General features: G+C 42.4%; 1 protein-coding gene across 7 annotated transcripts in view; it reads left to right on the forward strand.

Moving 5' to 3' along the window:
- The window catches only part of LOC115986537 (ankyrin repeat-containing protein ITN1-like), a 71,019-nt gene that overhangs the window by 31,608 nt on the left and 23,298 nt on the right, over window positions 1-16,113 (forward strand). For all 7 annotated transcript variants that reach the window (XR_004090769.1, XM_031109661.1, XM_031109663.1 and 4 more), the window contains 2 exons: window positions 5,170-5,682; window positions 5,790-5,942. Coding sequence is in view for 6 of the 7 variants with exons in the window: in XM_031109661.1 (XP_030965521.1) it covers window positions 5,170-5,682; window positions 5,790-5,942 (666 nt within the window). In the remaining variant the exon portion in view is untranslated. The remainder of the gene's footprint in view (window positions 1-5,169; window positions 5,683-5,789; window positions 5,943-16,113) is intronic.

The following is a 16,113-nucleotide window of genomic DNA, read 5'->3' on the forward strand; positions in this document are numbered from 1 at the left end:
GCCCCATCAGATGGTTTCGTCCTCCTTGAACCATCTCTCCTGTGGTTGTTCTCTGGGCCAAAGGCCTTGTCTTCGTTCCTATTGATTTCGATCCTTGTTGGTGACTAATTTTCCTCTTGTTACAGCTGCTGTCTCCTCTCTTGATTTTGCCTAGTGAGTTCTCCTATATTGGTTGTGAGCGTTTGAATCTGCAGAGCCAATGTCGTTGAATCTTGTGGTATGTTGGATTCCATCTAGATATTGAGAATGGTAGAGCTACGTTTTTAAATTGGACTTGGAAAGTCGTCCCCACAGACGGCGCCAAACTAATGAAGCCAAATTCGTCAGTTGATAGGTTCGTCTAGATGGAATATGACCAAGCGATTCTGGATTCCTACACAAGATCAAAGAGGTGTGCTTCTCTAGGAAAGGTCATCGATGTGGTGCCAGTCAATGAGCCTTCGATGGTAAAGCTAAACACTGAGAGAGAAAAATGATACCGAATTACCAGAGTTATGATATGTGTAAATACCTTTGTTTGAGGTCTAATGTGGATTATATAGGACTTTGCCTTTCTAGCCGTTGGAGGCTTTCAATGGTGGCTTAAATGCCTTCTTGTAACGCCTCTGGCAATTTAATTGGGTGATGATCTCTCTAACGGTCATGTCTTTATGTTCGTCTATGTGTAATGGCTCATGCATTAAATGTTCTTTTATGGTGCTTTGGTCGTCCAATGGCTTCCATGGACGACAGGAATTTCTTGGTTCATCACCACAAGAAATCAAAACATCCATAACACACGAAGGTGTTAGCGAAGAGAAAAACTTAAGTATCGAGTGTAAAAAATCTCTCTGCGACCTCATCGCTAAAAATGATCCATTAAGACAGATAGTTGTATTACACTACAAAGACTACCAGTAAGCTAAAATGCAAACAATGTACTCTAGCCTTCCAAGATTCCGCTCGCATTCAACTCCATGAGTCCTCTCTCCACTCTGGCTTCGGATTTGCAATTAAGCCTCCAATTGCAAAATCCAAATTTCCTTGGTTGTACTGTAGTAGCTCCAATGTCACGACCCAAATCCATGGAACATGAATTTAGATGCATGACTAACCTGCTAAACTTATATAATTCCATAAACATAATTAATCCAAAATAAATCAATACTCCAAAGAAATAATACTCTTAAAAACCTCTTACAAAAAAAAGTCTAAACTCCACAAATGGGAAATAATCTCCATAAAAACATGAATTACAAAATAAGGTAGCTAAAATTCTATAAGTCTTCAATGCATACTGAAGTCGCCTACAACTTCCATGCTCTACCTTGCACCTTACAAAGCGACCCAACGGTTCTATGTTTCCAACTATACTTTAATCTGAAAAATAGTAATTGATGGGGTGAGCGACACATCTAGTAAGTAATTATACAGAATACACAACGGAATAGAGTCAAGCCAGGCACGAGTATTTTGATTTTTCACAAACTCATTCAATGATATCAAAAATAATTATTCCAAAACATATAATGAATCACTTAATATAATGGTAATCACATCTTAAAATCATTAGAAAACACATACGTATAATTGATTAGAGCACAGTGTCACATATACACATCACATATTCTCACATACAATCCTGTGAGCGGATACCAACATCTAACCCCTGCTGGTGAGGGATCAACACATATTTTCACATACAATCCTGTGAGCGGATTTACACATATATCTGATATATCTGATCAAATCCAAAAACACTTATTTTGAGTCACATATCACAAAGCAAAATTTATACAAAATATAATAATTTACTTGATATTAACAATTTCTTTTCAAATACAGAGGCATATCAAAGATCACAATATCGAATAGAACATAAATCAAAGGATGCTTGACCCTCTTAGGGAATGAATAAGAACTGAAGAGTTTATATAAATATATTACAATTCTTGAGTAAATCTGAAAATTCAATTTGCTAAAATAAACGTTTCAAATATCATTTGGAGAATAGGAATATGACTTTAAAATTACTTGGTTTTAACAAATTTAAAGGACAAGAACCTTTTTAGAAAGCTTACATTGAAACTCAATTATTTACGGAAAAATAGTTTAGTTTAGAAATCATCTTTTAAATGAGATTTGGACATTCAAAACTTATTTAAAATTCAAAGTATCTCTTTAAAACATTATTTAATAGTCAAAATTTCTCTTTCAAAGATACAAAAATACTTTTGACAAACTTTAGAAAATCTAAGCTTGAAATACAAAACTTTTGAAAACTTCTAAGAACCTAATGGACAAAACTTGTATATATTATGCATAATTATTTACAGCACTTGAATCACTCTGAAAGTCCAGTTGAAACACCCTCCAAATAGTCTCAAAATACTCTTAGATGGGACCTAAAATCAATCATGGAAATTACTTAATATCCTCCATAAAATATAAATCTTACTAACCTATACAAACTGACTCACGAGTAAAATACTTTGCTGAACTAAATGATAGCACTAATGCCAAGCATCTCAACCCAAAAATGTGTTTCCTTGAATTTATCAAAACCCATAGGCAGCAGCTAATACTATAAGATTTAAATATATAACCCCAAAGAAAACTGTGGGCCAAATCTATTATGACTTTGCTCAAGGACTTAATTTCATTGACCCTAATGGATTTAATACCACAAATTTTTGGGATGAAATTACAATTCAGATAAAAAAAACAAATCTGCCATTAACTTTTTAAAGAATAGTAGACGTGTTGGACCTTAAGGTATCATTCTGATTGGAATTAGTCAACACCTAGGCAATAGACCATTAAAGCTACAATAAAAAGAATAGGACCTTGACAAAAATGAAAGATAACTAGTGACATAAGGGTGGGGTCGGGTGCAAATTTCCAGTAAGTTAGAATTAAAGCTATGGCAGCCCAAAAATTCATATGGCCATACAAAAGTGACGCTAGCCTTATACATGGATTTAACAATTTCGGCTTTTGCTCAAGGGTCCGAACAGTGGCAATCAAGATTTCTGAATAATTGAAACCACGTAAAACCATAATCTAAGAAATTACCAATTCAATAATCTACACATGACTAAAGTTTCTTTTATAATAAAATTCTAACTCCTTAATTCTTGTTTCTAACGGTGAGAAATCATACCTTGAACAATCTGATTGTCCTTTCACTTGTATGTGCTATAAATTCCAAAGAAAAACCTCTTAACCTCTTTGATAAGACCCTTTCTATGAAAACCCTGACTGTCTCTTCTTCTACCCTGTAGTTTGTATTAAAGATGTGGGCTTAGTGGGGTAGCGGGCTGCAGTTACTAATAAAAAAAAACCTATGGCCCAACAATTATATTTAAAAGAAAACTTAATAATAACCTCAAATAAAAGTATGCGGGGTATTACATCCAATGCTTCCAAGCTCCAATTAACACTCACAATTTAGAGGTAATGATGGGTGTGGTCGGTTTGATCTCTTTCTTGAATTTGGCAGTTGGGAGAGGGAGAAGATAGGTAAATAGATGAGAGGGTTTTACTGTAAGGTTTAAAGGTTCTCTCTAAATCTTTAAATAGGAATTCAGAGTTACAAATTCTCGGGAAATGGGACTTTTATAGGTAGGGTAAAGGGGTTGAACTTTAGGCAAAACATAACTAAATTATCTTAGCTTCGTATGAAGAAGTGGTGAACTCACTTGTTGGAAATATTTTAGAGAATAAAACAAGTTTTGATACAACATATAATAACTAGAATAATTTACAAGAATATAAAATAAAAAAGAAGAAGTTTAGAACAATCTCACAATGTTATAGAATTATGCTGCGAAAGTGTTGTTCTTAAAGGTTGTTTTGTGCCACCCTGAGTAAAATTCGGTGTGACTGGTTCTTTTGACAAAACAACCCCCCAGGATTAGACTATAGTGTCAACCTTCATGATGGATGCACTTCCACTCACGGAGGTTCAAAAACAACCTTCTAATATTATTTTTCCATAAGCAAATAAAATTGTAGAAAAATATGTGGGAGATAAAGAGAATAGAAATTGTGTATTTGGAAATATAGAGTAGTTAAATGATTTATAGGAAAGGGTGTTGTGATGGAATTATATTGGCTATTAATGACAATAATGGTTTATAATTATTGGTTGCTAATAACCCATAAAAGCCCAACGGCTAATTTACCCATTATTGCCCAACGGCTATTTTCCTCATAATTACCCAATGGTTATTTTATCTTTTATTGCACAATGTTTCGAAAATAAATAATAATAAAAGTGTTTAGAACACATCCATACCAACATCACTGTCCAACAAATTTTCAAACTTGAAGTTAATTTGTATCTTGTTTCGCCTCTTGCCTTTGCCATTCATAGAGGATGAGGCATACTTCAACTGTCTTCCATTTTTTCACTTTGACCACCACAATCCACAAGCTTAATACAAATCAAAGCCAACAAAATTACATGAAATATTGAGAGTTTAAGACTTAAAATATAATCAAATTTGTTTTGGAATTATCCAACACTACAAATACTTAACAATAACTGTCTGTACTTGTTCTTGGATCTAAAAAACACGTTTGTATGCATCGGAAGATCAACCCATTAAAACAAACACTTCTGTAATGTCTTATGTAATTTTATTAGTGTTGGATGGTAACGTTCGAAATTAGTTTTGTTGATTCAAATAAGAAAGCTTGAATCAGTATCCTCTATGATTTGTTTTAAATTTTTAATTATAAGTTTTAGAAGATAGAATTTATCTTTATTTCGTTTGAGGTTAATGTATAAATTCATGTACGACTTACTACTGTTCTCTTCACCTAGTGTGGCTCTGATTGAGTGATTGTTGCCCAGACTGTACTTATATTGCCTAACTTTTAACACCCAAAATCCAAGCATAAGGTGTGCGTGAGAGAGAGAGAGAGAGAGTTTATTAATTCTTTAAGTTTTGTCTTAATTCTTTAAGGATTATTCACGCCAATGGATCACTTCTTCTTCTAGTTGTTATTAGGTCTTCTCTGATTGAACATATGTATTCCGGTTGAGCTTGGGGGAAAACTTCTGTGCATATAATATTTTTCGTTTAGTCATTGCTGAAATTTAAATGAATAATCATCCTGTAATTGCTATCAGATATTCCAAATCTTTTGATTTCTATAGTTAAAGTATGAAAAGCTTGGCAGATTTTCTGGACATGGAGGAGATAGAGGAGATGAGCCACCTTAAATATCAAACCTTCGAAAAAAATATCCGAGAAAATAAATGGGAAGATGTTGATCTGTTCCTTAGGTCCAATGAGGAGGCAGTGAGTGCAAAAATTACAAATATGGGAAGAACGGCTCCGCACGTTGCTATCGTTGCTGGACGTGATGCTATTTTAAGGGAGTTGTTGAACATAACGACCCAAGAAAACTTAAAAATAACAGATAACGCTGGTTTTGCGGTTCTAGATTGTTGTGCTGTTTTTGGAAACAAACAGATGGCAGAAATTATAGTTACAAAATTTCCGGCCTTAGTTAGCATTGGAAATGGACCTAAGCAAATCCTTCCCGTGGTGTTGGCTATTTGGCGTAACTCCAGTGCAAAAGATTTGGTTAGCTATCTCTATGAAGAGACTCCTAAGGAGGATCTAAAGTCAGAAAAAGGCGTCAATGGTGCCACTTTTATTAACAAGTGCCTTTATGCCAAAGCTTTCGGTGAGAACTTAAGAATTAATTGAGCATATATTCGTTTGCTATTTCTATGTCCGAAATCTTAACAATAATTCCATTTCAATTTATTACTTCTGTTTGCCACTCAACAGATCTGGCTTTGAATTTGCTCAAGTGTGATCCAACACTCATTACTTCTCTGGATTTGGACGAAGTATCCCCTCTGGTGGTATTAGCTACCTTGTCTTATGCATTTCCGAGTGGAAATCAGCTCGTATTTTGGAAACAATGGATCTATGATGGTGGTAATTATGTTTTCTCATACTTTCCATTAAATTGTTCTGCTATTTTGTGCAAACCTTGGATGGATTTAATTTTTGATAAGATTACCTGTAGTACCGCACAATAAATGATCCGCATAGCACATCGGATCAGATTTTTTTTTTTCCCCTAAATTAAAAAATTGAAATTTACATAAAAAGAAGACAAATCATAGCCTAGAGTTACAACTTCCATTAAAAAAATTAGCATAGGTACATATTTTGAAAATCTAACCATTAAATTGCATGCTCTTTATACTTTTAACATATGTGTCAAATTTTGTGCCAATTGAATGTTATTTATTGTATGATTTACAAATGTATTTTTCATGCATAATTTTATACTACAAAAACTTGCATAATTGATTGATGATATAGTTATTAATTTTTAATTTTTTGAAATTTTGGAAGTATGGAGAATATAAGAAGAAAATGTAACCTATTGGTGGATTTATCAAAATTCACATCCAGTAAAAAGATATTGGGTGAAGTTGTACTTTAAGCTAAAACCAAATTTGTAGCCAAATTTTGTCATATTTTTATTTTATAAAAGAAAAAAGCATATGCTTTAAAAAAAAAAAAAAAAAAAAAAAAACTATGAGAATGTGCATGGATTAATTTCAAATTTGCGGAACAAGCAAAATCTCCATATTTTAATAAAGAATGGCGATAATTAAATTAAAATATTTTAATAATTTTTTTTATAAGAATTGTAGGGGTAAAATTCCCAAAGTCAACAATGGGCCTTGGGCCCCGCACGGAGCCCAACCATGATCAAAATGGAAAAGGAGGACCAAAAGACTTCCAGCCCAATCCTGTTGAGCCCAGCTTATTTAAAAAGACGTTCGAGGAGGAATGTCTCCTTGGACACACAAATACAGGCCCAATGTGCGCCCCTTCCACAGTGAAGAACTATCCCAAACAAACGTGGGTAGTAGGATGAGCCTCACACAGCAGGAAAAAAGAGGAAAATGTAAGACGTCCAGGGAGAAACCACAACTGCAGCATTAAATGCAAGGAAACTACTTTTTCAGTCGCATTAATGTGGAGAAGACAGGCGAACAGTGTTACATTGGCCAATACAACTCACAGAAAGATAAGGTGGATGTCCGATGGGACAGGCACTCAAGTGAAGGTCCAGATGGTTAACAAGTGTAAGACTCTTATCAATTTAAGGAGACTATATAAGAGAAGGAAATCCCCATGAAGAAGGGATCGGAAAATTTAGAGGGAAAAAAGAGAGAGATTAAAGAATTCTGTAATCTTTAATCAGAGTAAGAGGTGCACTCATACGTCTCCTCGAACCGGTATCCTGTGAACATAAATGAAATATTCTCGCGTTCAGACTGTTGCATGGCATACAGCTAATTAACGTTCACTTCGTCCAGTCCTAGTTCTGTAACCCGTTCTTTACGAATTCATTTTTTAGGGTTTTTTGGGCCAGAAGCACTTACTTGCTGGGCCTGGGCCCTAAAAACTGACCCTACAATTGGCACTGTTTGTGGGAAGAACTTGTGTCTCGATAAGTGAAACTGTAAGAAATGGAAGGATCAGGTCCGCGCCAAATCGGACGTGCAGATTCCCAACGGCAGGACAATTTTTTGAATCTCGAACGAGAGAAAGACCAAGATAAGCAACGAGAGGGCAGTGTGAACACCTCACACGAGTAGAAGCCGCTCGAAAGGGAAAGGTCATGCTTCCCATGAGCAAAACGATTGAAAGGCTCTACAGCAAGAGATTGATGATTTGAAGAAACTGCGCTGAGCACAGCGAAAACGTCCTTCACCCGGCTCGGACACTAGCAGTGATGAGGATAATGAATACAGGCGGAGATCAAGAACCCCTCCAAGCGAGACTTATTCCTATGAGGAAGAGCGACCTTGCAAACGCGGCCACAAAAGCCCATCTTACCAAGGCCTGGCCAACGATACCATGAGCAAGGCCCTGGATTGCATCTCCCAGTCGCCTTTCACGCATAGAATAGATAGGGCAGAGCTTCCTCAGCGGTTCCATCAACCAACGTTTGCCATATACAATGGTCGGACTGACCTAGTAGAACATGTAAGTCAATTTAATTAGAGGATGGCCGTCCATTCCAGGGATGAGACGTTAATGTGTAAGGTGTTTCCGTCTAGCTTGGGACCTATGGCGATGAGATGGTTTGATGCCCTTAAACCGAATTCCATAGATTCCCTTAAACAGCTGACACAGGTTTTTGGTTCCCGCTTTATTACCAGCAGTAAAGTCCCTCGGTCCCTAGATTCCCTCATATCCTTGTCCATGCGGGAAGGGGAGACATTGAAGGCCTACTCAGACAAATATCGGGAAATGTATAATGAGATAGAAGGAGATTATGATGACGTCGCCATTAGTAAGTTCAAAAGGGGCCTGTCGACAGAGCATGGCTTAAGAAAGTCTCTCACTGGGAAGACAGTCACCAGCGTGCGCCAACTCATGGACAGAATTGACAAGTACAAAAGGGTCGAGGAGGACCAGCAGATGGGGAAGGGTAAAGCGAAGGTTGTCCCTCAGGAGAGGAGGGACTTCAGGTCGGACCGCTTTAATAGCAGTAACAAGCCGAGAAGAGACTACGCGGAACAGTCTGTATCCACTGGGGCTCAGACAGTCCATGCTATGTTTCGAGAACCATTACACAAGATCCTAGAGAAGGTGAAGTGCGAACCTTTCTTTCAATGGCAAAACAGGATGGCAGGTGACCCCTCGAAACGTAATCAGAGTCTGTATTGCGCGTACCACCAAGAGCCAGGTCACACCACCGATGACTGCAAGAATCTGAAAAACCATATGGACCGGCTTGTCTGAGAAGGGAAGTTGAGGCATTTGTTGCATCGCCTTGAAGGATGGCAGGAACAGTCAAATATCGAAACCAGACAAAGTACATTGAGGCCACCCATTGGCACAATAAATGTCATTCTTGCCGCACCTGGAAGGACCAGTTCCAGCCCTTTAAGAGTAATGTCAATGGGCAGGTTCCCGACTGAGCCGGACGACAGGGAATCCAAGAGAGCCAGAGTGGTTGCCACGCCCTTAATCGGGTTCTCGGAGGAGGACAAACAAGGAATCCTTCAACCCCACGATGATGCCCTAGTCATCACGCTCAGAATTGGAGGTTATGACGTGAAAATGGTGTTAGTTGATCAAGGCAGCGCCGTGGAAGTAATGTACCCTGACTTGTATAAAGGGTTGAACTTGAAGCTAGAAGACCTTTCGCCGTACAATTCCCATCTGGTCAGTTTTGAAGGAAAAACCGTCACCCCGAAAGGCATGATTAGGCTGCCTGTGCAAACAGATTCAGACGTGGTGGAGGTGAACTTCATTGTGGTAAATGCGTACTCCCCTTACACAGCTATCGTGGCCCGACTGTGGCTTCATGCACTAGGAGTTGTGCCGTCAACCTTGCACCAAAAAGTGAAGTATCCGTCAGGAGGTCAAGTCAAAGAAATAATAGGGAACCAAGGAATGGCTAGGCAATGCATGGTGTCGGCAATCTCACGACGACCAAATAGTGAACCTTCCACTTCAGCCAAGAACGGCTTATAGCAATTAATGACCTCAGTCCCAACTGCGGGTGGTGGAGGACCAGCCACGGAGGTGAGCTGTGAGGATCTGGAGAAAGTACTCGTCGGATCAGACCCTGAGAGGTTTTTTCAGATCGGCTCAGAATTAGCACCCCAGGAGAAGTCAACACTTATTGATTTTCTCCGACGGAATGTGGACGTATTCGCCTGGGATCCCTATGAAGCCCCCGGGGTTGACCTAGATCTCATCTGCCATCACCTTAATGTTAACTCGGCTATAACGCTAAAGAAGCAACCCCCTCGGCGATCGTCAAAAGAGCATGCAGACGCTGTGAGAGAAGAGGTCGTAAAATTGAAGAAAGCAGGGGCTATCAAAGAAGTATTCTACCCTAAATGGTTAGCCAACACAGTCGTGGTAAAAAAGAAGAGCGGGAAATGACGGGTCTGCGTAGACTTCACGGACCTAAACAAGGCCTGCCTGAAGGATCCTTTCCCCATGCCACGGATAGACCGATTGGTAGATTCGACTGTCGGACACCCTCGAATAAGTTTTTTGGACGCCTTCTAGGGCTACCACCAGATATCCCTGGCGGCCGAAGACCAAGAAAAAACTACTTTTGTCACCCCAATCGAAAACTATTATTATAAGGTGATGCCCTTCGGTTTGAAGAATGCCGGGTCGACCTATCAAAGGATGATGACTAGGATGTTCGAACAGCAGATGGGTAAGAGCGTTGAAGTGTATATAGATGACATGGTGGTAAAAAGCAAATTGGTGGCCGACCACATCAGAGACCTCGGTGACGTCTTTCAAAATCTGAGAAAGTACAAGCTACGACTAAACGCATCCAAATGTTCATTTGAGGTGGGTTTAGGAAAATTCTTAGGCTATATGGTGACCCATAGAGGTATAGAGGTTAACCCTGTCCAAATAAGAGCCATTCATAGCCTACAGCCTTCTCGGAATTCCAAAGAGGTCCAGAGGCTCACCGACATGATAGCTGCTTTAAACCGTTTCATCTCTCGCTCAGCGGACAGATGCAGGCCTTTCTTCCTCCTATTGCACAAGTGGAAGGGCTTCGAGTGGACTGAGGAGTGCTTTAGCTTTCCAACAGTTCAAGGAATACCTCACCCGACCACCGATTATGTCCAGTCTCGATGCCGACGAGGTGTTGTTCGCCTACATCGCAGTAGCCTCTCATGCAGTGAGCTTAGTGCTAATCCGATAAGACAACGGCACGCAGCGACCCGTCTATTACGTGAGCAAATCACTGTAGGAGGCAGAGACTCGGTCTCTCCCCCTCGAAAAAGCTATCTTGGCCATCGTACAAGCCACGCGAAAGCTCCCCCACTATTTTCAGGCACATACTGTAGTTGTGCTAACTCAACTTCCGTTGAAGTCCGTCCTCTGCAGCGCCGACTACACAGGCAGAATTGCAAAATGGGGAACGATTCTGGGCGCCTTCGACATTAGATACATGCCTCGCACTGCTGTAAAAGGTCAGGTCCTCGTCGATCTAGTAGCTGAATTTGCGGAGCCCACACTAGAAGGAAAGGAAGTGTCGGGATCACTAAGTGCTGATGAGAAACTAATCAGCACAGTCTCTTAGCATGAACACGATTGTTGGAAAGCACACATCGACGGTGCAGCGAACCAAAGGGGCTCAGGGGTGGGACTCGTTCTGGTTTCTCCCGAAGGGATAACCATAGAAAAGTCGTTGAGGCTCGGATTCTCAGCCACGAATAATGAAGCCAAGTATGAGGCGCTATTGGAGGGAATGTCAATGATCCAGAAATTGGGTGGAAAATTCGTAAACATGTTCTCGGATTCGAGACTCATCGTGGGACAAGTAAACGGGGAGTTGGAGGCAAAGGATGAAAGAATGCAAGAGTACCTAGTCCGGGCTGAGCACCTGCAGACCCATTTCCATCACTTCCGTTTGACGCATATACCCAGGAGCGGGAACACCCATGCTGATTCTCTCGCAACGCTGGCCACCTCCTAGGCTCAGCCACTTCCTCGAGTTATTTTAGTAGAAGATCTCTACCGCCCGACAACAGAGAAGGCCAACGGAATTCGGGTACACAACGTCAGGGCAAGACCTAGCTGGATGGACCCTTTGGTATTGTTCTTAAAGCATGACACCTTGCCAGACGATAAGGTTGAGGCCGACAAAATCAGGAGGAAAGCTTCTCGATTCTGGTTGTCCGAGGACTCCAAACTTTACAGACGCTCGTTCTCAGGGCCATACCTGCTGTGTGTACACCCAGAGGCTACTGAACTTATCCTGGAGGAGTTACACGAAGGAATTTGCGGAAGTCATACAGGGGGTAGGTCCCTGTCCCATAGGGCCATAACGCTGGGTTACTGGTGGCCGAGCATGCATAAAGAGGTTCTGGAATATGTGAAGAAGTGCGACCAGTACCAAAGGTTCGCCCCGAACATACACCAGCCAGGCGGAGAACTTAACCCGCTGTCCAGCCCTTGGCCATTCGCACAATGGGGCCTAGACATACTAGGACCATTCCCCAAAGCGGCAGGGAACAAGAAATTTCTTCTCGTCGGCACCGATTACTTCACAAAGTGGGTCGAAGCTGAGGTGCTGGCAAACATCAGGGATGTCCATGTCAAGAAGTTTGTTTGGAAAAATATTATCACTAGGTTCGGGACCCCACACACCCTGATCTCGGACAACGGCCTCCAATTTGACAGTAAAGCCTTCATAAGATACTGTAATGAGCTGGGAATTATCAATCAATACTCCACACCGGCTTACCCACAGGGTAATGGACAGGCGGAAGCCATCAATAAAACTATAGTGAATGGGCTAAAAAAGAGGTTGGACAACGCGAAAGGAAGGTGGGTTGAAGAGCTAGCCCATGTCTTGTGGACATACCGCACCACACCTCGCAGGTCCACGGGAGAAACCCCCTTTTCAATGACCTACGGAGTCGAGACTGTCATTCCACTGGAGATAAACTTCCCAACACAGAGAACTACTGTCTTCTGCCCCATTGCTAATAGCAAACTTCTGGAAAAAAGCTTGGACCTCATCGAAGAAAGAAGGGAAAGTGCAATGGTCCACCTAGCATACTATCAGCAAAAGCTTAAGCAGGGTTACGATGTCAAGGTGAAGTCAAGGCCATTGGCGCCCGGGGATCTGGTACTGAGGAAGGTCCTGGGCACCGCGAGAAACCCTGCATGGGGAAAACTCGGACCAAACTGGGAAGGCCCATACCGTATCACTTCCATAGCTGGCAGAGGAGCCTACTTTTTGGAAGATTTGGATGAACATGTAGTGCCACGCCCTTGGAATGTAAATAACCTGAAAATGTATTGTTATTAATGAAGAACATAATTCTTGACGCCACATTACTGTACAGCTACTTCAGCTAAGTGTTAAACAGAATCCAAATTCTGCCTGGCTCCTCGGACCACAGACTTGGGGGAAATTAACCTCGCAGTCGTTTTCACTAAGTGTTAAACAAAACCCAAGTCCTGCCTGGCTCATTGGACCACAGACTTGGGGGAAATTAACCTCAAAACTATTTTCACTAAGTGTTAAACAGAACCCAAGTCCTGCTTGGCTCCTCGGACCACATACTTGGGGGAAATTAACCTCGCAGTCGTTTTCACTAAGTGTTAAACAGAACCCAAGTCCTGCCTGGCTCCTCGGACCACAGACTAGGAGGAAATTAACCTCGAGGCCATCTTGTCTAATTATCGACTATCATTTTCTACATATTCATTCACTCATGCTTGGTTTTCAACAGTTAATGGCAGAATAGACATCCATTCATGATGAAAGCAGAAGAGAAAGTAAAACAACAAGATTTAAAGGAAAAAGACACCTTTCACTAAAATCCAAAAGCGATCATTTTACAAACATTAACAGAACAAAATATGAAGGGTAAAACAAATGAAATCCTACACTACTTTACTAAGTCTGAACCCTGAGTAGGCCCGGGTTGATCATCTGCTGCTTGGGGTCCCGGAACAGCCTCTTTAGCCTGTGCAACGACCTCCCTGATTGAAAGACTGTCCTCGGGCAACTTGTCCTTCATGGCCGGCTGCGCATCCTCAGTTTCAGGCATAGGGGAGTCCGAGTCTTTCGTTGGGAGAGGCTCTTCAGGGGCTACCACGTCGGGAATCTCACGAATATTCTCTGGAAAAAAGATATTCTCAACTTTCCGAAAATCGGAGTCCGTTGGGACTGCTGCCCGATCCAAGGCTACACCCCAAGACATGGTGATGTAATCCCTGCATACAGCGGCCACCTCCTCGGTAAGCTTGATCTCAGTGTCCCTGACTCCGCGATCATAAGAGGTTGCCACTGCTTTCTCGGCCGCCTCCCTGGCCAGGCGGGCCTCCTCCTTGACCTTCGCAAGCTCGGCCTTGAGATCTGAAACCGCCTGCTTCTTTGTCACGAGCTTTTCCTCGGACTGGCGGAGCTGTTGGCGCAGATCCTCAGCCTGCTTAGTGGCGTTTTTAAGGCCGGCCTCCGCGCTCACACGATCCTTTTTTGCCTCCTTTACTTCACTGCTCAGGTGATCATTTTCCTGCCTCAGGTCGCCAACAGTCTTCTCGGCAGCACAGTGGGACTGAGCCTCACTGTGAAGGTCCTCACGAGCCTTCTTGGCCCATTCCTCAGTAATAAAGATTTGTTGATTGACCTGCGCCAGAAAAGTAAAGGCCTAATTAAAAGAGAATGACGAATAAATAGATACGTAATAAGAAAACCAAACAGGAGAAGTCTTTACTTACCATAGCCATGTCCCTCTTCAGCGACATGAAAATGTCTGGTTGCCGAGTATACTGCAGGGCCTCAGCCAAGAATGACGCCTGCCCTTATTGGGATTCCCACAGGGTCGCATCCCAGGAAACTGGGGCGCCGTCCAACTCTAGCCGTGGCGACCATGTCCGCTGTTCCCTCCGAATAGCTGCCTCGTCTCGGCTATCAACGGACCTGGTCCTCTTCTCTTTAGGCTCTTTGGTCTCCTTGCCTTTCTTCTGGGGCTTGGCATTTTCGCGACCAACCTCGCCCTTCTCCAATTCTTCCACAGGCATTTTTCGCCTCAAATTGGGCATAGGCTGTAGTGCCGCATCCGATGTGGGAGGAAGAGGAGGAGGAGGAGGAGCCTCGGAGGTAGGCTGTTCCTTTGGGACATCCTTGGAGGACTGCCCTTTGTTCCTGTTGGAAAGGAGACCCTTGAGACCGGATCTTGGTTTCAGATCCATTCCTTCTTCCTGGATCTCTTGGCTGGTGTCATCTTGTGCAATTACCAGACCAAGATCAAGGGCTGCTGAGGCGCGGTCTAAATCCGAATCAGAGTCCGAGAGCTCTACTGGCTTGGCCGACACCTCTCCCTCCTCGGCGAAATGGAACTGGTCTATCTGATCTTCCAAAGACGAGTGCGAGGAACCAGTTTCTTCCCCTAGGACAACTGCTGCGGGAAGAGCACGCTGAGCAGGCAGCTGGACGGGAGGTAAATCTCTCGAAGCGAGAAATCCTGGTATGGAAACGTCTATTTGTGCTAATCGCGGATTGCCAGCCTTGATTGCTTGACCAGCGTCCACTAAAGCGCGTGAAAGGGGCTCGTAGTCCAAGATCAAAGGTGCAGCCCGCAGTTGCCTGTCTGCACTCACGTAAATTTCAGACCTTAGAAGGAAATTGAGCACTGGGACGTTGACCAAACTTAGCCGAGGAGTCGTATGCGCCTTGTCTGCAAAGCCCATAGAAAGGGTTACGTTAGTCTGAGGAGGCAAACAAGCGAAATCAAAATTGAAACGAAGGAAAAGAAAAATCAAAACTAAGATCCCTTCCAAGGGATCTAACTCTATGGTGCCCCACCTGGTTTTCCTGCCCTGACTGGGCAGTGAATACCGTCGTGTCATGGTCCGGAGACGATCAAAAGGTCGTCCTTCAAGCCTTTGTTGGACTTGGGAATGCAGGATATCAACCTCACCTCATCGAACCTAGACTTCAAGTAATATGAGTCGCCGAGGCTATGACATTCATATAGATGAACCACGTCATGCCATGAAAGGCCGAGGTTCATCTGATTGTTCAAGACGTCTATGCACCCCAGAATCCGGAACATATTCGCGACGCATTAGTGAGGGGCCAACCTATGACCACGCAAATAATCCCTAGTTATCCTCCCCATAGGGATGGTCATTCCTCCTTCCACAAAGGCTATCACTGGAATGGCAATCTGCCCCGTCCTTCTCTTGATTAAGACTTCCTCCAAAGAACAATACTCTAGACCTACTTCCGGCGGAATATGGTACTTAGCCCTGAAGCCTTCCATACCGGCCGGGGAATTTACCATTTTCTCAAGCTTACCCATCCCCCTAATCCTAGGTGATGCGAAGATGATTTACTTAAGGAAAAACGCCGGGAAAGACAACGGAAAGGAAATAGGCACTTACGGGTGAGGAAATCGCCGGGAATCTTCAAGGGAACGTCTGTGGAGGTTTGAACGCTTTGAAAGAGAAGGTGCTGGAGTACTCTGAGTGCTCGAGTGCTTTTCCAAAAAATGGGAGGAAGTTCCTTTGAAAATCTTATATATCCGGGAGAAACTGAACGGACTCACTCCCGCCTAGAGAAATGGAG

This window comes from Quercus lobata, chromosome 4 (genome assembly GCF_001633185.2).
Source record: "Quercus lobata isolate SW786 chromosome 4, ValleyOak3.0 Primary Assembly, whole genome shotgun sequence".
Lineage (NCBI taxonomy): Eukaryota > Viridiplantae > Streptophyta > Magnoliopsida > Fagales > Fagaceae > Quercus > Quercus lobata.